Consider the following 24,199-nt stretch of genomic DNA (forward strand, 5'->3'; position numbering starts at 1 on the left):
GTTGGGGGGGCTGAGGAGAAGGAAGGGCTGGGGGGGGTGAGGGTGAGGAGAAGGAAGGGCTGGGGGGTGTGTGTGAAGGTGCCTGCAGGGCACCGGGAGGCAGTGGCAGGGCACGGGGCAGGCGGATGTTTTTCTCGGCAGGAAAGACAGAGCCCGGGAAGGTGGCCGGGTCGTTGGAGAGCCTGGCGGCGCGGGTTGACATGTGTAGGGGCGTCCGGGAGGAAGGTTGTTAGCCAGGAAGTCTCTTGCTCCTTGTTTATTTAGCGACTCGTCTGTTGGGCCTTTTTTTTTTTTTTTTTACCCCATTGAAAAGCCTGTTCCTGCAGATCTGACAGCAAAACACTTTCTCCCAGACCTATGGAATCGAAAGTAAAACTGCCTGGCTGGTTAGGCAGGCCTGCCTTCCCGGCCAGTGTGTAGGGGGGGCTTTTTTCTTTGCACTGTAATTTCCTGTCTTGCTCTTGTGGCTCATCTTTCAAAACTTGTGGCTAAGTTTATTTTCTTCTGAGTGGCCACAGTATTTTTCTTATATTCCTTCCCTTACTTCAAGAGAAGCTTTAATTGCATTTCAGTTCTTGAAACTTTAATTTCTAACAGTGAAGAAGTTTGTTGCTCTTTTAGCTTTTCCAGCTTGTCAGATGTTGGACATCTTGCCTACATTCTTTATTTCCTTTATCACTTTTATAATAGAGTAGCTGCATAAAGGACTGTTTATGTGATCAATTTAAAAAAGAATGTGAAAAATCTCAATATTTTTAGTTTAATAAAGCTGTATTTCTTCTCCTGATACTTGTGTTTGCAAGGATTGACATCCAGGTTCATGGTACTACAGTCTGTGACAAAAGACTGTTTTTAATTATTTGAGAGGAATTAAGCATATCAGGCCACGGTATTGATACTTGTCCTTTTATTCTGAATGATGACTAGATTAATAATGCAGAAAAACTTTTATGAATCTTTGGTTTCTAAATGAAATCAAATTCTTTTATGAACCTTTGGTACATAGATGCTTTTTCTTAAATGTTGCCTGTGTATTTTAAGACCCATTTCTTAAGTCATGAATCCAGTCCCGTCGGTTTTCAAATTCTGAGATTGGTATGAAAAGAACTAAGTAGAAATTTGGGTACAGTAAAATGTTTCCTAAGTAAGAATGAGTTAAGGTAGGTCAAGTAGTGAAAAATTAAGAGAAATCTTTTCCTTTGGAGAATTTGCATCTGTAAGTGGTGAAACTAAGACGACAGAGTATTAAAGCCTCTGAATGTCACTACAAAAATGAACTGCCAAGAGTCCAAAAGCATAGGGAAGGCTTATCTAGTGTCTGTCTTCTCTGCCTTTCCTAGTTTTCAACTGTGAGCACCAGTTCTTCCTATCTGTTGGCTTATGAAGTTCATGTCACTTTCTTGCCTTTTCATTGGTATGTTCACTAATGATTAAGTTTCTCTTAATGCTTCCTTACCATTCCCTTAATCTGTGTATCAATCTGTGACCAAACTGTGTATCTTCAGCCTTATTTCCTATGGAAATGAGACCCAGGCAGACCTGCTCCCTGTCTCTTTCCATTTTTCTGTTTCCTGCAACTTTTGAACCTTTTGGGCCAGTTTCGGTCGAGTTAGGCAGATGTTCTGAAGGTTTAAACTTTCTGCAGATGTTGTGATAACTGGCAGCTGAGGAAGAGTAACAAGGTCTGAATTAACATTCCTGCTGAGGGAAGGGCTGTGGCATAGGCTCAGGGGACAGTGCTGTTTTGTCTGTGCTGTGAGGTGAGAAGCGGTGTGGGTATGTGTAGCTTGGAGGCAACAACCTGCCTCCTGCCCGCTGCCATCAGTGGTTGGTGGACATAAATGGAAAGGGTTTGCCAGATAAGGAGCTATATAGGTAGTGAGGAGTACTGTGACGTGTGTATTATGTGATACAGGACAGAAATCTGTTATACACAGATTATTGAGGTTATTTTAGTCACCAGTGTTTATGGGGGAAAAGCAGATAATACTGCCTGTGGTCGAAATCACAATATACCCAATTATGCTCCATCCTTTTTCTTTTTGTCCCACGTTCTGTATTTTGCTTTTGTACAAGCAAATGTTAAATACATCTGTAAAACATAATTCCTGATTCCTATAGTCAGTAAGATTTTAAGTACTGTAATGATTTCGGTCAGTGACCATTGTTAAAAGTTACATGTGTACCTGGATATTTTATTTTGTTGGGTTTTTTTCCCAGTTATAATTGACTACCCTACTAACAAAAAGTGGGGGGACAAAGATAAAAGCTGGAGTATTGGAAATGTGACATGCTTTTCCAGCATTTCTTTAATCAGACAACCCTTTTCTCCCAATGTTTTTCTTTTAAACTTGGCTCCAAATTTATTACCTCTCAGTACCTAACACTTTTTTTTTTTTATTAATGTGTTACTCTTTTCTTGTTTAATAGAATTCTTGGTGGAAAACATTTTAATACAATTATCAGAGAGTTTCATGCAATGTTCTAGTGGACCTGATCTTACTAGTAAGATATTATGGTGATGTTTAAATGCTGAAAGCTTTCCTTTCAACCCCCACTTGTTAGCTGTTAAAAACAGTGGGAGAGATACATTAGCTGTCCCAAAATGATGGGATTTCCAATGTGGATTTGTAGTGAGGAAAGATTAGTAAACCAGTTGTTGTTGAATTTGAAACAGAACATGTAGAGGATTTGCATCTCCCGGTGGATCTGTGAGGAGCAGGTCCCACTTAACTGGCCTACAGAGATGGAAAAATTCAGACCTTTAATATGAAGTGGCTTGAGGGCTTAGTTGTCTTGGTTTTGTTGACACCACCACCCCCCACCCCCCACCCCTTTGTTAAGCACTGATTTAATAATAATACTCTTTTAAGATGATGTAGATCAGTGTTTTTGAAATCCAGGTAGTTCTGAGATATTGAGCTGTGAAACCTTTTAGTTGTAGACATGCATTAGGGAGCCAAATTTGCTAGTACTTGTTTAAGCAATGCTGATTTGATGGTCTCGCTTCCATAAATCAGTGTCAGAAACATTTTTGCGTTGGTGCTGTTGCCAATTGCTGTCAAAGAGGGCAAGTCCTGAATAGGTTCTCCACTGATAAGTTGTCTCTGCCCATATCTGAATATACTGTGAATGTTTGCAAATGTTTTTTTCCTCAGAAGACCTGGACAAACATCTTAAAAATTGTAATGCAGCATTCCATATGGGATAGTCAGTATATGAATCTGTTTTGTTATGCTTTGAGGTCGGGGAGAGAATGTGGAATACTTCGATAGAAACAGAGATTTTCTTTAGTGTGCTGTCCTATTTCTAGATATCTTGCAAAACAGTTAAAAATAATACTAGAAACACTTTACATTAGATTGGAATGCAAGTGTCTCATTATCCGCTTTGTTGAGGAGATGCAGGAAATATGTGAATCTAGCATATTTTCATCATCCAGTCTGAGTAAAATGTTAGAAAGGCAAAAGTAGGGGTGGGAATTGGGAATCAAAATAGTGTTACTGATCAGGAGGCATCACATGCAATTGTGTTCCACGAGTGCTGCCTCGATATGCATTTAACTTGAAGCACATAAATATGTGAAAACTATCTTTTATTTTATGAAATGAATTTAGTGTGAAGTCTTAGGTGTCTCATAAGTCTTAGGTGGTTCCAGTTGCCTCTTTCAGTCCTGTCTGACCCTGTCTGATTGTGGACATGAGTCTGCAGAATGCCCCTAATTAAGGCCAGCTGCATTCTAGACTGTAGTAACAAGAGAGATCCAGTAGGTTGAGGAAGGTGAGTCTTCCCCTCTATTTGGTACTTAAGAACCACATCTGGACACCATGTCCAGGGTGGGTTTTCGGTTCCAGGAAAGGCATTGACGTGCTGGAGCAAGTCTGTGGGAGGGCCACCCAGCTCATTAGGAGACCAGAGGACATGATATCTGAAGAGAGACTGAGAACTGGGTTTCTTTATCTGTAAGAAGAGATGGGGAAGTGTTATTACTGTCTACAACAACCTAATGGGGGAGTATAGAGAAAATGGAGCTGGGTTCTTCTCAAAGCTGTACAGGGATAGGATGAGAAGAAATGGACATAAGATGAGCCATAGCAATTTCCAGGATGGTATCAGTGTGGTTTTTCAGGTATTGGAACAGGGGCCCAGAGGAGGCCATTGCATCTCCATCCTTGGAGATACTCAGAACTTAGCTAGCGAAGCCCCTGATCTGATTTGACCTGCTTTGAGCAAGGGAGTGGATTAGGTGACCTCCAGAGTTTCTTTCTGATCTAAATTATTCTGTGGTTATCCTTTTTTGTTCAGTAGTTGTTATCTTTTGGATCCTTAGCCAACTGAAACTAAAGCTTAGAGGGCCAGAAACCCCAAAAGATGCTGAAGCTCCTACAAGTCCCTGGAAAAACTTGAGTAGGAAGACATACTTTGATAACTCTTGATAATTGTAACCTTTCTGCTATCGTTTCCACTTGTTCTGCTGGCAGGGAGGTTTGTGTGTACATCTTAGTCAGCACAGCATGCTTTTCCAGGTGCTTAAGGTGACCTGGGAGATGTAAAGAAAGAGGGGAACAAGGTGATGCCTTTTAGCAATGAGGACAGTCAGTTGTTGGAGAAGGTTGGCTGGAGAGGTTGCACAGTCTCCTTCCTTTGCAGTTTTCAAGACTGGAGCTTAGAGCAATCTTGTCTGACCTCATGGTTGACCCTGCTTTGAGCAGGAGGTTGAACCCCTTCAGGTCCCATCTAACTTGTGTTATTCTGTGATAGTAAGTAGGGATATTGGAAAGGGGAGTATTCTTAGGAGGTGTGTAGGAAGGTCAGTGGGGTGCAGGTGTGTGCTGATGAATTGTCTATTTTTATTTTTATTAATTTTTAAGTTGGGGGTACTTTGCTTTTATCAGTCTTGGATTTTTTTTTTTTCACATGGACTTCTGTTTTTTTTCCCAAGCTTTAGTGTTCCTCAAGTTGCAGAAAAGTCCAATGTTTTTACTTCACAATTCACTCTGAAGACAACTTTGCAGTATAATTCTATAACAAAATGATTAGTTTTTACCTGCTGTTAGGTCCGGTCCTTAGTTCAAGAAAACTTGTTTAAACCTCTATTTTACTCCAAGTCAGGCATTTGTCAGGTACCTTACTTAGTTAATAACTGAGTATGGGTGGGCTGTGAAAGTGATTTTATATATGAACAACAAGTTTAAAGTACTTTTTTTCCTGTCATTCTGCAGACTTGCCTGGGTAACACAATGCCAGCTGAGCGCAAAAAGCCAGCAAATATGGAAGAAAAAGAATCTCTGGTAAATAATAAAGAAAAAGAATTTAGTGAAAGGCGACCAGTGAGCACCAGGGAGAAGCCAAAAGAGGATGTCAAGGTTGGCATGAAGAGAGAGACTTTAAAGGTTCCTGAAGATAAAAAGAAAAAACTGGAAGAGGATAAAAGAAAAAAAGAAGACAAGGAGCGGAAGAAAAAAGAAGAGGATAAAGTAAAGGCAGAAGAAGAGCAAAAGAAGAAAGAAGAGGAAGAAAAAAAGAAACTTGAAGAAGAGGAGAAAAAGAAACTAGAGGAGGAAGAGAAAAAGAAACAAGAAGAAGCGGCTGCTCAACTGAAGTAAGTTGCCTTTTAATGGTCTAGTTGTGCCAAAAAGCTAGTCCTGCTCTCAGGGTTGTGGGCAGAATTATGAAAGATAAACTGCTTGAGTTTCTTATTATATGTAGTGTTACACATTTTACATGGCTAGCTGAGCATGCTTCATGACTTCTGTGTAGTTTTGAGTTTTCACCTCTGTTACTTTACTCTCTGTTATGTGTTAGTGTTCTCCATGTGATGACCATATAATGCACAAATATGATTAAATGAAATACAGTTTCCTTTAAAATGGAGAAGTGTTAGTGTCATAAAATTGGGAATACAGGCTCTAGTGCATCCACAGACAGTAACAGGAGCAATTCCACAGTGAGGGCTGGCTGTAATTTCTGTTAATCAGTCATAGGCAATTGATACCTGGATGGCAAACACAGAATGTAACCTGGCAGTTTAATATGTGATATTAGCTAGCTGAGCATGCTTCATGACTTCTGTGTAGTTTTGAGTTTTCACCTCTGTTACTTTACTCTCTGTTATGTGTTAGTGATAGTGTTCTCTATGTGATGACCATGTAATGCACAAATATGATTAAATGAAGTACAGTTTCCCTTAAGATGGAGAAGTGTTAGTGTCATAAAATTGGGAGTACAGGCTCTAGCGCATCCACAGACAGTAAGAGGAGCAATTCTACAGTGAGGGCTGGCTGTAATTTCTGTTAATTGGTCATAGACAATTGATACCTGGATGGCAAACACAGAATGTAACCTGGCAGTTTAATATGTGATATTACCAAATAGTGTTCTCTATGTGATGACCATGTAATGCACAAATATGATTAAATGAAGTACAGTTTCCCTTAAGATGGAGAAGTGTTAGTGTCATAAAATTGGGAATACAGGCTCTAGTGCATCCACAGACAGTAACAGGAGCAATTCCACAGTGAGGGCTGGCTGTAATTTCTGTTAATCAGTCATAGGCAATTGATACCTGGATGGCAAACACAGAATGTAACCTGGCAGTTTAATATGTGATATTACCAAGACAATGTTTCTTACCATGTTATCAAAAGGTATTGCAATGTTGAAGATGGCATCTTTAAACCCATAAATCCAAAATTCCAGACATTCTTGTGTTTTAAATATGTCACTTCCTAAGAGTAAGCAGCATCATAGCTGAGTTCTAGCTGGGGCAGGTGTATTTCACCTGTTCAAAACTTTCATGGTAACTTCAGTAGTCTGGGAATAAAAGATTTCCCTGAGCTGTGTAATACAGTAACCTGTTGAAAGGTGGTTGTTCTCTTCTGTAAACACTTCATTTCCCTCTGGAGTAAATGGAGTTTTATGTTTATGTTTTCTAAGTCTGTTGGGATTAATATGTTCTGCATATGTTGGGGAAATTAAGTTTTTTTTTAACAAGTAGTGCTTGCCTTTTGCAGCAAAAAATTAGAGTAGCTAATGAAGCAGGTGTTTTGGCTTTCTAGGACATGTTCTGCGTATGTTGGGGAAATTAAGTTTTTTTAACAAGTAGTGCTTGCCTTTTGCAGCAAAAAATTATATGTTCTGCATATGTTGGGGAAATTAAGTTTTTTTTTAACAAGTAGTGCTTGCCTTTTGCAGCAAAAAATTAGAGTAGCTAATGAAGCAGGTGTTTTGGCTTTCTAGGATTAAAAATAGAATATTAAGGGGAAACTGTCTTCAGAACTACTGCAGCAAAAAATTAGAGTAGCTAATGAAGCAGGTGTTTTGGCTTTCTAGGATTAACTTCTTAAATATTTAAAAATAGAGTATTAAGGGGAAACTGTCTTCAGAACTACTGGAGGGTTTCCAACTATGACTTTTTGTTGTTGTTGTTTGAACTGTTAACCTGAAAGTAATATTCTGTAATGAAAACGACTAATTTTTATTTCTCTTAGAGAAAAAGAGGAAGCCCATCAGCTCCATCAGGAAGCTTGGGAACGCCATCAGGCAAGAAAAGAACTTCGCAGCAAAAACCAGAACGCACCAGACAATCGCCCTGAGGAAAACTTCTTCAGCAGACTAGATTCCAGTCTGAAGAAGAACACAGCTTTTGTTAAGAAGCTAAAAACCATTACAGAGCAACAAAGGGACTCCTTGTCCCATGACTTTAATAGCCTGAATTTAAGCAAATACATTGCAGAAGCGGTAGCTTCTATTGTGGAAGCCAAACTGAAAATTTCAGACGTGAACTGCGCTGTGCACCTGTGTTCCCTCTTTCACCAGCGCTACGCTGATTTTGCTCCTTCGTTACTTCAGGCTTGGAAAAAACATTTTGAAGCAAGGAAGGAAGAGAAGACTCCTAACATTACCAAGTTAAGAACTGATTTGCGTTTCATTGCCGAATTGACAATAGTTGGGATTTTCACGGACAAGGAAGGTCTGTCTTTAATCTATGAGCAGCTTAAAAATATTATTAACGCTGATCGAGAATCCCACACTCATGTTTCTGTGGTTATCAGCTTCTGTCGGCACTGTGGAGATGACATTGCTGGTTTGGTACCAAGGAAAGTCAAAACTGTTGCAGAGAAGTTTAACTTGAGCTTTCCTCCTAGTGAGATAATTAGCCCAGAGAAACAGCAGCCCTTCCAGAATTTGTTGAAGGAATACTTTACGTCTTTGACCAAACACCTGAAAAGGGACCACAGGGAGCTACAAAATATTGAAAGACAAAACAGGTGACACTTGAACGTTGCTTTTTATTTATGGGGGGAAAAAAAAAACCAGTTTATTTATGAAATGCCTAAATTTGTTGCAGTATTTGTAAACAAAATCTGTTAGTGGTGTGTAGAAGATAAATGTATTGTGCAATACATCTTTTAAAAGTTCTAAATTTGCTCTGAATTCTTAAAAAAAAGAAAAAAGCAAACAGGCTTTTTTGAGTACCTTTAAAGAAAATGACGGTTGACCTTTAGCTTTAATTCTCTTAACTCTATTAGTTTGGTGATGCTCTCTTGGCATCTTGAGAGTAATGTTTCTTTTCCAGCTGGTACTGTCCTTTTCCAGTTGGCACAATCTGATACCTCCCTTTCCACCCACACGTATCTAAGGGAGCATATGCCACAATGGTTTTGGCTTGTTTACTTTTTTTTGGTGTACCAGTATGGAGGGAAAATGAGGTTAGATTAAAGTCTAAGGGATACCTTGTTAATGTGGGCAAATTTTATATATTAAAATGTTGGAGGATATAAACAATTTGATTCAAATCCTCTTAAATGTCTGTATGAAATACTAATATTGAAGGGTATGAGTGTATAAGCCTTTAAGATCCAAATAATTCAATTCCTACTGTGATCACTTGTTGGAAAATTGTTTGATTTTCTTTAAAACATCCTGAATTGTCTATTATTTGAGCCAGCCTAAATCCAACTGCTGGTCTTAAAACATCAGTCATTCTTAAATCTGTTTGGAAGCGTTCCAGGCAGACAGAAATGAACATGTAGGCACAGGTTTCAAGTAAAAGGCTGAACGTCAGTCCAAAGCCAAATGTGTGCTTGCAATACATTGAATTTTGGTGTTCCCAAACCAGGGCTTTAAACTTGGATCCACTGTGCTGATGGATATTCTGTTGCATCCTGCCCGGTCTCCGTCAGCTGAGTGGTGTATTTCACAGGGCCATAAACTGACTTTTGAGCTACCATTATTTCTGCAAGTACCTTATTATTTGGAAGTGTGTTATTGACTGAGTCATTAAATTTAAAAAAAAAAACAAACCTATAAACTTTTATACTTTCACAATTAGAATTTGTTCTGGGCACATTGGTTCTGGCTGGGATTTCAATGGGTGGGTGTTATGATAGGAGATAAAGTTAAGAAAAATTTCCAAGAGATACGAAGAACGTTAAGAAACCATAAAGAAAGAGCATCAGTGATCTGGGAAAATATATTCTAATGTTTTCTTGCACAACTAGGTAAAAATGGCTGGAGAGAGCCCTGAGCACCCTGGTCTGATCCCATCATTGAGCCTGCTTTGAGTGGATCAGACTGGAGACCCTTTGTGCTGTGCACCTTATCTGAATTAGCCCTGTGAACTTCAGTGCAAAGCTTTGTTTTGGGAAAGTGAAGAAGTATAGTTTATCACTGGATAAAGATAATTCTATTCTTTATCTCTGTCTGAACTTCTAGGTGTTTATTTTAGCTGCTTAATAAAAATTGAGGAATAAGTTTTTTTTAAAGATACAAGACCTCAGAAAACTTTCCTGACTAATTTTATTTGCTTACAATGTGTCTGTAACAAGAGAGATGCTTGGCATTTGCATACTATGGATGTGGAAGGCATGAGATCAAAAGCAGAACCTTGCCTGGCAAGAAGTCTGTGAATACTATAGAAATCTTCCTAAACTGTGGCTTTCTGAAAAATGGTTGCAGTGATGTGGTGGTGTGTTTTTGTTGGTTTGGTTTTTTAGAAAAGGAATAATCCTATTGGAAAATAATGGTCCTGTGTGTATGTGAAACCTGATCCACTTTGCTGATAGCAACAGCTTTTATTTCCACTGTTATTTCAGAACTGGTGAAATAAACAGGGAGCAAACTGTTCCCTCTTGTGCATCAACAGTGTCATATATTTAGGTTGTGACATTTTGTCAGGTAAATACCTCTGGAATTTACCTGTGTCAGGAGAGTGACTGTGAAGTAACTCAAGTGCTGTACAGATTAGTTGAGTTGCTTACAAATTAATATGCTAACCTTAACAGTGCTTTAATATTGTGTTACCTGCTGAATTGTTTAGGTAGAATTAAAGCATTATTAGACATAAGGATTTCTGCAAGTGGATAATTAGGAAAACTACCTTGAGTTACACTTTGACAGTAGAATCTGATGGTGGTTTGGTTATAAAGCAAAGGGCACAACAAAATCTGTGCATTGTGTAATTGGAAAGAAACAACTTGGTTCCCAAATTCTAGTGTGAGTTTTCAAAAAGGGGTGTTAGTTATGGAAGAAGCTTCTTTTGTCTAAATTGTTTAAGATCTGCTGACCTTGTGTTGTGATACTTCGTAAAATTCTGAAGAGACACAAAGTAGGATGAGTACTGTATGCTGTACTTCCAATTGTATTCAAAAATTAATTGTGCTTTTTAATGTTTTCTTAGTATGCTTTAGCTGGCTTAGTTGTTAACGCTTTTGGGAACTGAAACTGAGAACTGAAACTCTTCTCCTGTTACAGCACTTTGCTTTTTTGTTTTTCAATAATAGCACAGAGCTTTTGTGCTCCTGTTTATGAAGCTGCTGGTATATTTTAAACTTAAGATACGTACCTAGTGGATAGCTGTCTCCATGGGAAGGCTACAGATTGGCACTTAGCTTGTTTCCTGAGTCCAAACTGAACTGCTACACTTCAGAAATTGTCAGTGGTTATTTAATTTGTTAGGTTTTTCTGCCCTACTCTGTAGGAGCAGGTAGTACATGTTATGTAGGTGTGTTTTTGTAGAAGTGTCAAGAAATAGAACTCTAGCTAGCGTTACTGCTTCTTGCCCTCTAGCAAGACATCTGTGTCAAGTTTTGGTTCTGAGCAGATGTGGATTTTGTTGCTCACCTGTGAATGTTGTGTACAAAGACGACACTCGTTTTACAATTGATCTGGAATTGAAAAAACCAAGATTGGTATCCCTCAACTTACATTGCTTAAACTGCTTTAGAATTTTTATGCCATAAAATGTTTGGGTCTTTCGTCAAGAATGTGCTTGTATACTTATTGCTTAATAAATGCCTAATCATAATGTAATCATGCAACCTACTTGAGGAATTAGGGCATTTGCACCTTCTTTCGAACTTTGTCTTCTGATGCTTTCATCTCAGGGCAGAGTGAGATGTCAGTAGTTACAGGATAGTTAATCCAATGTTACTAGCATTATTCAAGGTGAGATGTCAGTGGTTACAGCTAGTTAATCCAATGTTACTAGCATTATTCAAACTACTATAAAACAAACTGGAAATGTGCTAGGCCAGCTCATTCTGTCAGCTTCACTTTGAAAGCCTGTGTTTATTTTGAGCAAAGGCTGTACCTTTGCTGTGGTACAGCCCCCAAACAGCTCAGCTGGCCCAAGGTGTCCCTTACTGGTAAAGAACTGACTGTGCCTCGTCACATAAGAACTGTTGGTGAAGTCAACAGTTCATGCCATGGATGGGAAAATACACTTCTCGAGAGCCCTAGTTGAGGACAAACCAGACCATTGCTAATGAGCAACCATCTTATTCTTAGTTAACCCAAAATCAAAGATGACAGTCTTTCATCAGTCTTGTGTGGCAAGCTTTGTACTAGCAGAGATTGCCTTGTTCTGTATTTTTGGTTCAAACTACTGAAAGTTCTTAATATTTTTTTTGTCTAAAATCCAATACAGCCTTTATTGTAGTTTGGTAAGAGAGTTGAGTCGTGTTGTTCTGCGTGTCATCCTCAATCTGCTTTACTGTGCACTTGTAAGCAGTGATTCTGTTCCTTCAAGTGCAAGTTGCTTTTAACAATGAATTTCAATTTTAAAAATGAGAATATAAAATAAGTATGGATAGTTTCATAAAAGAAAACAAAAAGCAAGTGAAAAATGTAGCTGCTCTTAATTTGGTCTGATAGCCTTGAAATAATTTGGTTTGGTTGGAAAATTAATGGCTTGGTCTTAATGAGCAGCTTTTCTTGAGCCTCCTGGCACTGATTGCCCATTTTATCATTTGAACAACAAGGAAATGTATTGTTACAGATGGAAAGCAACTTCTATCCAGCTTTCATGTAAGTTGAATGTTGTAATTTACTACAAAAGTATTTTCACAGTGCAGGACTGTTACAGGTTGATCATGGCAAAAGAAAATTTTAGCCTTTCTGATTGGACATTTAAGTTAGAGCTTCTGTGACTGTACAGCCCTCAATGATATTGAAGTTGGTAATTCAGTTGATTGGGGGGCAAAAAAATAACATTGCTCAGATTCTTGCTACTGCAGTCTAAACTGGAATTCTCAGAGCTTCCTCACAGAAGGAAGGTTAGCTTGGCTCAGAGTGGTTCAGCATAACTCAAATATATTTTAAGAAAAAAGGTCATCTTACTGTAACTTTGATTTTTGTAGGCGCATTCTTCACTCCAAGGGAGAGCTGAGTGAAGATCGACACAAGCAATATGAGGAATTTGCAATGTCCTATCAGAAGCTGTTGGCAAATTCTCAATCTCTAGCTGATCTTTTGGATGAAAATATGCCAGACCTTCCCCAAGAGAAACCAACACCTGAGGGTAGGTCATCTTCTATGTCCTCTAAAGCAAGTGGGGTGCTGGTCTTGGTTTGGATGTGGTGGGAAAGCTAACCAAACCCTCTTACTGATGTGTTCTTTCTATTGATTTCTTTTTATTTAGGCTTTCCCTTTTAAAGATATCAGTAAATGAATAATACATAGGTTTTTATTGAAGTAATTAAACCTAACATGTTACCCTAACTGTTGTATATGCTGTATAGTTACGGTAATTTAAGTAATGTCTCTTTAAATTTATTTCAGTTAATATAGCAGTAAATGGAAAATTAAAAAAAAACCTAATACTTTCCATTTAATATAATGCACTTTTTAATATTTAAAGAACTGCGTATGTTAGAGTTCTAAAATCTGATATTGCTAAAAAATTGAGTTTCAATTATATTGTGGGTCATGATGTTATGAGCAGGAACATAATGTTAAGCCAGGTAAGTCACTAGGTGGCTCTCTGACCTCCTGAGGAGAAGGACAGGATTTAATTGGCAGAGCTATTCAGTGCCTTAATGAATCTCAGATTTTAGACTTAGAGATGTTCTGAAATCATGAAGGTACGGTGGGGGGTTGGAACTAGATGATCTTTAGGGTTGATTTTAGACTTAGAGATGTTTTGAAATCATGAATGTGTGGTGTGGGGTTGGAACTAGATGATCTTTAGGGTCCCTTCCAACCTAAGCCATGCTATGATCTTTTGTCTGAAGTGATCTTGAGCAGCCATTCTATGATCTTTTGTCTGAAGTGATCTTGAGCTTAAAGCTGTATTTCTTGAATGCCTCTAAATTTAAAATTATTCTTTTTAAACTGGTTCTTAAAATACAGTGGGTTACAGTTCATCATGCTCAAAGCGATTACTTCTGATAGTAATGTAGTTGAAACTTGTTATAGCTTTCCTTTCTAATACCGCGTAACATGTTGCTTGATTTTACTTGATTTGACTTTGACACTGTCAAAGTTTCTATCAATACTAAATTTACATTTTTAAAATAGCTTATTGCTATATCTAATATTAAGATTGGGTTGTTAAAAGCACTTTAAATTCTATATTGCAATATTTAAGTGAAAACAGTGGTAGTAATAAATAGGTTAACGTCTTTCTAAAAGTATTTTTTAAAATCTTTAAAGGTGCCTCTCTTTTTAGAAGGTGAAAAACTTGTGTTAGTAACTTTTTTTATGGTTTCACTGTTTTTGCAGAACATGGACCTGGTATTGATATTTTCACACCAGGAAAACCTGGCGAATATGACCTGGAGGGGGGTATCTGGGAAGACGAAGATGCTAGAAACTTCTATGAGAATCTCATCGACTTAAAGGCTTTTGTGCCAGCAATTTTGTTTAAAGACAATGAAAAATGTTCCCAGAACAAGGATTCCGGCAAAGATGATTCAAGAGGTAGAACATTTAGATGAGTATTTCTTTAACATGTCTTATCCAACAGGTATGCCAATGTGATGGAAGTAAGGAGTCTTCAATGAAATAATTTGTGGTGATCAGGACAGTATGCAGGTTTGGGTGAATTTTTTAGGGAAGAAACTATGTGGGATAGGAATTGTATCTGGGTATGGTATTTAAGGAAGAAAAAAATGCATTTTAATACTGATAGAATTTTAAATTTAAAGTAATTGGCGATTAACCAATGTGAGTAAATACTAACTTTTCTGTGAGAAACCTAAAGTTTACCTTCTTTGAAAGATACTAGTGTTCATTCGTTTTTTTTCCACTAAATTGTCAATGATAGCTACTGTCTCAGGTTAGTGTTCATTCAGTTTTTTCTACTAAATTGTCAATGATAGCTACTGTCTCAGTATAAAATTCCAGTAGATTAAAAGGCCTGGATGGTTCCTCACTTCTGATGTAGCCCTGGGTTCACAACCTGGCATTGGTGGACTCTAGCTATAATGGGATAAAAATGACATTCACCATCACTGGCTCAAAGTGTAACAGAAGATGCATGTTTGGGGAAGAGCAGTGTTTTAGCACTGAGGAAATGCCAACAAGGACACAGGTTACATGAGTTTTCTAATAAACACACAGTCGGCCAGTGTTGAGTGTTAATGGCATGTCAGCTTTATAGTTCATGGCCCTGTTTCTGATTTCTAAATTTCTGAAATTTCCCTCTGAGGATAATTAGGTGTTGGACAGTTTGCTTAGGGAGCCTGGAATTTCTGTCTTATGAGATTTTTTTTTGAGACAGCTGGAAAAAGTCCCTGAGAAATGTGGTCTGAATACAGGACACATCCACTTTGAGCAGAGGTTGAACTAGAGACCTCACTAAGGTCTGTTCCAGGCTAATTTTGTCTGGGATTCTAAGCACATTGCCTGCTTTGTGAGTCTGCTATTTCCATATAAAGTGTGTGCTGTCTAGAACTTGTGTCGTACTTTTGCTTGAGAAATTTAAGTATTTTAATAAGGTTATTTGCCTTGAAAGTTACTTTTTTATGAGGCACGGTCTGTAAATGAGGCTTGGAGGCCTAATAGAAGAGCAAAGTGTTGTAGATACTAATCTCTTGGAAAAATGCTCTGTGTCAGACTGGTGGTCTTACCAAACGAAAATATTAGCTATTCCGTTCTGAATCTTCGTCAAAAGATTCATAGATTATTTTTTTTCAATGAAAGTATGATTTTTATTTGACCTTCTATGTAGCACATTTCTTCAGTATTTACCTCCTGTTCTGCTTTCTGCTTTTTTTTCTTAATCTCTGTAAAACACTCTCTTTACCTTGCTTTGTCAGTTTTTGTTATCACTTGAGCTGTGAAGAATACGTAGTGCAAACATTAAAATAGAATTTGTGCCTTTGAATCTGGCTCTCTTTTACTGGGGTTTCGGAAGACACTATTTTTCTATGAGACCTTCCCAGTATGCAAGGTTTTTTTTGCTTGCACTTGCCGTGTCGTGCCCTGACAATCTCTTGTAAGCACTTTTGGGCTCAGATTGCTACATTCTGAATATCTTGTTCTGTTTGAATGTATGTGTGCCATCCAATGAAGACGTACAAGTTACAGTTCAAAAAAACCCAAAGCACTAATAACTGTTGGCAATCCTTAACAGGCCCCAGTGTAGGTAAATGTTTGCACCTTTCAGGCATGCAGATAAAGCTGTATAAGGGATATCAAACCACTAAGACCAAGCAGATGAGATAGTATAGTCTCAAGGAGGAGATATTCTTTTCCCAGTTTCCTTTGAAGAAGATTTAGGCACTAGAGAGATGTAGGTTTAGCAACGCAAGTCTTCCTGTATTCTAGTCATGACTGCGTGTGTTTAATAATTTAATATTTCTACTTAACTTTTAAATAGATTCAAAAGATGCCAAAGATAATAAGGAAGCACCTGGGAGTGAGGATTTGGAGTTGGAGCTGGAGAACCTGGATATTAATGATGATCCTCTGGAGTTAGACTGTGGAGATGAGGCAGAAGATCTTACAAAAAAGCTTCTTGATGAGCAAGGTAAAAAGAATCGGGTTTAGAAATTCTTTACTGTTTCCTCATCTTTTATTTTTGGGGTTTGATGGCTTTTAGTCAGTTGATAGAGTGACTTCAGGATGAACGATATTTATTTATTTATGAAATATTAGTTGCTAGAAACTGTTAGGATTGTGGTCAAAAATGGATTCGTAACAACATTAAGATACTTGTGAAAAGTTTTATATGGAGGTTTATGTAGTGGAAGTTACTAATTCCTTCATATAGCTTTAAAAATAATGAAATTTGAGGGTAGTTGTCTGAAAAATGACTAGAAAGAAGTATGTAAACTTCATTGCATAAATGATTTTCTCATCAAATATGCTTAGGGTACTGATGAAACATTTTCTGGTTTTGACTTCTGTTGAAATCTAAGATTCAGCTCTGCATTTCTGTCTTGTTACTCGTTAAAGACTTTTCTTTTGATTTTATGGCTTTACATAGCAAGATTTAAGAAATCTAACCTAATTACACGTAAAGGGCTGCAAATGACACCTGTGAAAATCTGTTAGTTTTACTTGTTAGTTTACATTGGGGAAACAGCAGTAAAATGTACCTTCAGATTTTTTCTTCTGAGTTACAAGTTTTTCTTTCAGTAATACTGAATAGTGGGAAAAGCAAGAAAAAGCCGTACCCTCTTTGGAATAATTTTTTCCTTCTGTTTATATTCTTCTCTGAGTAGTCGTCAGCTCATTAAGCTGGTGAAGATGTGAAGTTTGAATCGCAGAACACTCATCTTTAGTGAGCTGTTATCCTCTGTTCTTAGATCACAGAAAAAACAGTGAAGAGCTTGGTTCCAGTGTCTATAAGGGAAGTTCACTTGGCATCAAAAGGAAAAAGAGCAGTAAATTTTGAATTGGTGATAACCTGCTAGATAGGCCAAAAATACTTTGTCAGTAGTCATCTAAAATAATGTGGGTATTTCCTTCTTGACTTTTCTTGAAGGCATTCTTGACTGGATAAGGAGGATGAAGATCATTCCAAATACAAAGCCAAATAACAAGAGAGTGAGATCTTGTAGAGGTGAGGAAGGAGTAACAGGAGATGAGATCTGAAATAGAAGATGAGGTCTCTGTACAGCTCTAGCTCCTGGGAGGCGACGCCAGTTTGAGTGTATTTAAAAGGAAGATGATGCATGTTTTGCCATAATACGAAATACTAACCATCAATACTAGTTTCTGATTTTAAACTAGCTATTGACAGAGCATTAAGTATAGTCTCATCTGAAAGGTTAATTGAAAACGTGCCAGAATGGAGTTATTTTTTTAATCCTTAAATAGCCAGCCCTTAAAGAAAGCCCTTTGCTTTCTATCTTGTGAAGATAATGCCATTTGGCTCACAGTGTAAGCTTTTTCTTAGTGGAGAACTATTGTTTCATGATTGTCTTTGCTCATTAGGTTATTTCTTGTGAAACACGTAGAAACTTTTGTGAACTCTATACCATTGTCAAATTTCTCTGACACCAAAAAGTAGCTTCATAAATTAATGATGGAAATGAAAATAGATAGGATGGCCAAATCCTTGTTCTGTTAGAAAAAGCAGCATGTAAGGGTTACTTAGCTGAAAAGAGAGAAATAATGATAGGGTTTTTTTGGTGTGTGTGTAATGCTGAACATCCCTGGTTGGTAGCTCCTGATATACAGAATTAAAAAAATTCTGAATTTTGATGTTTCAAGTTGTGTGATGTGAAATATTAACCATCAATAGTAGTTTCTGATTTTAAGCTAGTCTCATCTGAAAGGTTAATCGAAAACGTGCCAGAATGGGGTTATTTTTTTTAATCCTTAAACAGCCAGCCCTTAAAGAAAGCCCTTGCTTTCTATCTTTTGAAGGTAATGTTATTTGGCTCACCAGTGTAGGCTTCTTAGTGGAGAACTTCATGATTGTCTTTGCTCATTAGGTTATTTCTTGTGAAACACGTAGAAACTTTTGTGAACTCTATACCATTGTCAAATTTCTCTGACACCAAAAAGTAGCTTCATAAATTAATGATGGAAATGAAAATAGATAGGATGGCCAAATCCTTGTTCTGTTAGAAAAAGCAGCATGTAAGGGTTACTTAGCTGAAAAGAGAGAAATAATGATAGGGTTTTTTTGGTGTGTGTGTAATGCTGAACATCCCTGGTTGGTAGCTCCTGATATACAGAATTAAAAAAATTCTGAATTTTGATGTTTCAAGTTGTGTGATGTATTTCCTCTTAGTGAACTGGTAGATACTTTTTTCAGCCCTTTCTTAAGTAAAATTCACTTTGGCTTGAAATTGGGAAAATTAGGTGTCCTTCAGCTGCAAAATAGACTTTAACTTTTCTTCATATGTACTGAATTTTTGTGCATCTGTACTTGATTTAGGTTAGTAGTAGTGTTTTGTGCAAAGCCAGCAGAGAATTAAAAAATCTGAATTTCGATGTTGTTTCAAGTTGTATGATGTATTTCCATTTAGTGAACTGGTAGATAATTTTTTTCAGTCCTTCTCTTAAGTAAAATTCACTTTGGTTTGAAATTGGGAAAATTAGGTGTCCTTCAGCTGCAAAATAGACTTGAACTTTTGTTCATATGTACTGAATTTTTGTGCATCTGTACTTGATTTAAGTTAGTAGTAGTGTTTTGTGCAAAGCCAGCAGAGAATGAAACCCACTGTATTATGACACTATTACAAACATAAAACAGTATTCCTAGGTTGAGGTGGGCCTTTAGTATAAAAAGAGGATGCATGAGGTATAGCAGGGTCTTAGATGTAAGGTCCAAGACAAAGAAAAAAAGTATCTTTAGTTATTGTGATAATTTGGGGGTGTGGCAGAGGGAATAAGTAAATTTTAGAGGGGAAATAAGATAAATAGGATAGAGAGTCCAGTCAGACAGTGGGTACTGCCTGTTAAATTTTAGAGGGGAAATAAGATAAATAGGATAGAGAGTCCAGTCAGACAGTGGGTACTGCCTGTCGTCTCTTACTTCTGCATCTCCTTCTGTCACTTCTCTGTAGTTTTTTTTCCACTGTCCAAATGTGAGGGAGACAAGGCAGTTACTCAAAGTGTGTGTTTTTAAAGCAGGTCTGCCCTGGTGAGCATCCCCCACAGCATTGCAGTCTCTGTTTCTGCACTCTTTTCCTAAAGGTTGGAGTCTATAATCAACTAAGTTTAAGATATGCCATGTAAAAAGAAAGTTGACACAGTTGAAAAGGTTCATTTAGCAGAAATTCAGCTGATTTATTTTGTTTCTCTATTATATGAATTTTGAGTGAATCTTAATTTTCTTATTTTCAATATGCTCAGGGAAGAGAAAGGGAGCAGATAGCACCGGAGCTGAAAATAGTGGCGGAAAGCATGCTGAAAGAAGTGAGTTTTGAGGTTGTTTTTAAAAGAGAAGATAAAATGTTAAAAATGAAGCTGTGTGAACGGAGACAAAGACAATGTTAAGTAAAGAATGGCCAGAGTGGAAGCCATCAAGGGTACTGGGAGGAGGAGGACCCTAATGTTAATAAATATGTAGTGTCAGTTTTTGTAAGGTCGATCAGCAGCATAGAGGATGTGTAGAAAATGAGTGCTTTTAATTTTGCTATAGTGTTTAGAGAGCTGGCAAAGTTCCTATCAGAAGAGCAGGAATTTAAACCAAATATTAAGAAATAGTTTTTGGACTTGGATGTTTTGTGAGGCTAAATTCTGAACACCTTCTTCAGTGAGGCTTTGATTCATCACGATGTTTAACGTTATGCTTGTGCAGAGAGGGGGGATTCAGCCAACAATTTACTCACAGTATTGGTTTGTACCATCTGACTGTGAGGGCTCCTGCACCATCAAATCCATTACAGAAGCTGATGTCACAGGGGGAAGAGCTACTGCCTTTACAAAAGCACTTCTGTTATTTCCACTGTCTGGGTGATACTACACAAACTAGACTGAAGCTTTCAGGCAGAGTGAGTTTCTAGACAGAGCTCCCTGTAAGCCTATAGTTTTGTAAAAATTTGAAAAATGTTAACGGTTAAGGGAGTCAGGGGTTTCTCAGAAAGTATGTCTGTAGGGAGAGGGGAAGGCAAACATTATTACTCAAGTAGAAGATTGGTACCAGTCATTGCAGGAGAACAACTTCAGTAAGTCCTTGAGGTCTTATACTTTCTGCCTGAAAATTGCAGGATTGCATTTATTTCTGGTTAAATAGAAAGGTGTTTAAAAAGAAGAAATAATTTTTCTTTCAGTCTCTGCAGTGATCTTACTGCTTGATTTGATCTGCACCCAGATAGGCTATTATAAATAGTCTAACCACAATGGCTATACATAACCACTTATTGCGAATTTTTAAATAGAGGTCAGGCTATTATAAATAGTCTAACCACAATGGCTATACATAACCACTTATTGCGAATTTTTAAATAGAGGTAACGCACTTCTAAAATGTGGTGATGCTGAAAGACTCAAAATCAAGAGGATCACAATAAAAAGCAGGAAGTAAACTCACTTTTTGCATTAATTATGTGCTTAGAATCATTGGCCTTGGAGAAGGAAGCTCTTGACTCTTTCAGTTCCTGTCACTGTAAAATTCTGAAGTCCTAAACTTGCTTCAGGTACTACAAAAGAACCTTTCCACTTAGAAAGGATCCACATACTGTGATGAGAAATAAATATGTAGAAATACAATGGGAGAATATCTGTTGCCCTCCAGTGAAGCAGAGGACCAGCAAAGTGGAGAAATATTTGGGAACTGTTGAAATGGAATGTGATAGCAGGGCCTCTGGAAAGGTTGTCTTGAGAAATGACTGAGTTGTCAAAGACGTGTATTTTTTTTTAATTATTTTAAGAGCATTGAGTCAGGCTCAATAGGAGACGGAGGTGAGACAACTTAAGTGCTGGAAGGGAAAAAGAGGAAGATAAAAGAACATTAGGAGACAGGAAGGTGTGGCTGTAAATACCTAAACAGAAAAAGGCATTAAAACAAGATTTGCTAGTAAAGACTGTCTGGTTTGAGCTATTGCATGTGTCCTAGTGAACTGTAACTGAGTATGTGGATGATGACAGAGTCAGGGTTCCATTGAGCATTTAAAACTTCATGGTCCTCTTGTCTCAACATCTTCCTCTTCTTTTTTCTCCTTTCTTAAGGAACCCTTCTCTCTTGTTCTTCTGACTTCTAGCTGCCTGTGCAAGAGAGGAGGCAATGTCATCTGCTTTAATCTCTAGCATCTTCAAGAAGGGGTAGCTGGCTGTGTTCCTTGGAACAATTTTTAGTGTGTAGCCTGTAAAGACAAAGTGACTTTACCAAGTTGTGGGTATTTGTGGGTGTAATTTCACCACCACTGTATTCACCTTTTGCAGTCTGTCTCTGTTCTGCTTTCAAATACCTCTTAAGTATTCTTGGTACTGCTGAACAGCACACTGAAAGGAAACCACACGTCATCGTGTTCCTTTTTCAGGAAGCAGGGTTCTTCTGTGGTGCTTTGGCCAAGGAAGGGTTCTTTCCAAGTGTTTGTCTTGTAACTCACTGTTTTGGCTCCTGTGATGCTATAAAGCAAATTAGAATTTTTTCTAGGACTTAGTAAAATCTGGAAATATTTTTGAAGCGTACCACATGTTTTGTAATTAAAGGGTAACGGTAGGGTGGTTGGTCTGGTGAGATTTTCATAGCTGATAGCAGAAAATCTGAATTTCAATGGCAGAGTTGTCCCACAGACTTTTACTTGACTGGTGTTACTGACTCGGTTAGTAGATACAGGTCACTGTCACTGCTTCCAAAGCATTTGCCTGAGAAACAAGTTGTCACTTGCCTTGCAATTGCTACATCATCAGCCCTCAGTCCCTGTCACTTTAGAGTTCTATACTCTGCTGTCTGCGCAGCTGAAAGACTGAAGTTGGCCTCTAGCTTTAACAGCCCCAAGTGAAAAGGTATCAAGAATATACCAGACTAAAGAATGCCCTGAATGGATGTTTTTGTTCAGAAATTCTATTTCTCCTGCAGGGCAACCATACATAAAAAAGTAGAATCCACAATTGCATTAAGGTGTTTTGGGTTTTTTTCCCCCCATAATTATTTTCCTCCACGTTTGGGCCTTCTTGTGGTCCTCCTTTTATCACCTAAAGAAATTACCATGGTTTTTCTAGGACTGTATATTTGTTGTATCAATTAGGAGGTAGGGAACTTCAGGAAGAGGAAGACAGGTTTTAAAGGTGATACTTTTGTCAACGTAGACAATCAGTGGATTTTTTTTTTAGCATTGAAAAATTAATTTTTATACCTCTTTTTTAATATGTAGATGAATATTTAACAACTGAATATTACAAATGCACTGTGTTTGGGGAATGTGATAGTAAATCATGTCATAGCTTAAAGATGTGTATTGCTTGTTTATTTCACTCTGTTAGAACAAGAGGATGAAGAAGCCAGTACTGGATCTCATTTGAAACTTATAGTAGATGCTTTTCTTCAGCAGCTTCCAAACTGTGTCAACAGAGACCTCATAGACAAGGTATAGTCATATTTCTCATTTTTTCCACTCCTAGAAGCTATAATGCTCAGATTGATCAGAAATAAATATTTGAAACTTTGAATTCAGTTACTGCTGAACTCCATTTTTAACCTGAAGGAAATACTTTCTTTTCCTCACTTAACAGCAGTTGCCCAAATACCACGTGATAGTGGTTTCATGTCCATTCTCTTATGTGTTAGATTGTTTTAGAAGCAAACTTGGCTTTTTTCTTTTTTTTTCTTTTTGGCTCCCATCACTCCTTGACAAATTACTCACTCTCTCCCTAAAGCTGTTTCTTCCTTGTGTTGATCCAAAGAATCAGTCTGTATTCCTGTAACTGGACATGTTTTTTAACTCTGTCAGTTCTAGACAAAAATGAAGATGTTTCTTTGCAGTTGTTTTTAAAGCAATGTAGCAAGCATTTTCCTTCTGAAAAGCATCCTATATTGCTTTAAATAAAAAAAAAAAAACCCACCATGTTAAAGATTAAGTATTTTATGTGCTTTTCTCTTTATAGGCAGCAATGGATTTTTGCATGAATATGAATACAAAAGCTAACAGAAGAAAATTAGTACGGGCACTTTTCATAGTTCCTAGACAAAGGTAAGAACTGAAGGGGAACAAGCTGGATCCAACCTCTGGTTATTTAATTTAATGTATGTGTATATTTTTTTACTGTTTAAATTACTGAAGGCTGGTACATATTCCAAGCTGCATTTGTTTATTCCTGATGGATACTTCTGGAACCACTATGTTAAAGATGAAGTATTTTATGTGCTTTTCTCTTTATAGGCAGCAATGGATTTTTGCATGAATATGAATACAAAAGCTAACAGAAGAAAATTAGTACGGGCACTTTTCATAGTTCCTAGACAAAGGTAAGAACTGAAGGGGAACAAGCTGGATCCACCCTCTGGTTATTTAACTTAACGTGTGTGTATATTTCTTTACTGTTTAAATTACTGAAGGCTGGTACATATTCCACGCTGCATTTGTTTATTCCTGATGGATACTTCTGGAGTGATTTATGCCAGAGCACAACAGAAATATTTAGGATTAATGATCAAGCAATTCAACATAATATTTTGCCATAGCAGTGTAAAATTTGTTAATAGTTAGTTTCTCTTTTGTTGTACCTGTGTGTTTATAGTGGATCTTTTCATGACTTATTTTAACCTTCAAAACAATACAAAGCTACCTTCTGTCAAAAAAGGGATATATTTAATTCAGGAGAACTCGCACCTTTTTTAAATAAGAACTTCTGAGTAGTTTAGGAAGCACAATAGTTTAGTTTAGCACAATAGAGTTTAGGAAGGGGAATTTCTTATCATATGTTAATTCTCCTATAGTACATAACCATTTTGTCTTCTGAAACACAGCTGGTTCTAGGCTGGCTGGAGAACTTAAGGATAAGAGTTGGCCTGATAGCCTGGTCCGTTCTGTCTGCGTAGATCTGTCCATTAGGGTTTTGCTATTTCTCC

The 24,199-nt window shown here is 37.5% G+C and overlaps 1 protein-coding gene across 1 annotated transcript in view; it reads left to right on the forward strand.

The window, feature by feature from the left end:
- Positions 1-5,226: 5,226 nt before the first annotated feature.
- The window catches only part of UPF2 (UPF2 regulator of nonsense transcripts homolog (yeast)), a 54,104-nt gene continuing 35,131 nt past the window's right edge, over positions 5,227-24,199 (forward strand). Inside the window, exons 1-7 of the mRNA XM_014949093.1 lie at positions 5,227-5,602; positions 7,491-8,270; positions 12,642-12,802; positions 14,005-14,202; positions 16,106-16,255; positions 22,615-22,718; positions 23,236-23,321. Coding sequence (XP_014804579.1) covers positions 5,241-5,602; positions 7,491-8,270; positions 12,642-12,802; positions 14,005-14,202; positions 16,106-16,255; positions 22,615-22,718; positions 23,236-23,321 — 1,841 coding nt within the window. The 5' untranslated portion in view covers positions 5,227-5,240. The remainder of the gene's footprint in view (positions 5,603-7,490; positions 8,271-12,641; positions 12,803-14,004; positions 14,203-16,105; positions 16,256-22,614; positions 22,719-23,235; positions 23,322-24,199) is intronic.

The sequence above is a fragment of the Calidris pugnax genome, unplaced genomic scaffold (genome assembly GCF_001431845.1).
Source record: "Calidris pugnax isolate Ruff unplaced genomic scaffold, ASM143184v1 scaffold125, whole genome shotgun sequence".
Classification (NCBI taxonomy): domain Eukaryota; kingdom Metazoa; phylum Chordata; class Aves; order Charadriiformes; family Scolopacidae; genus Calidris; species Calidris pugnax.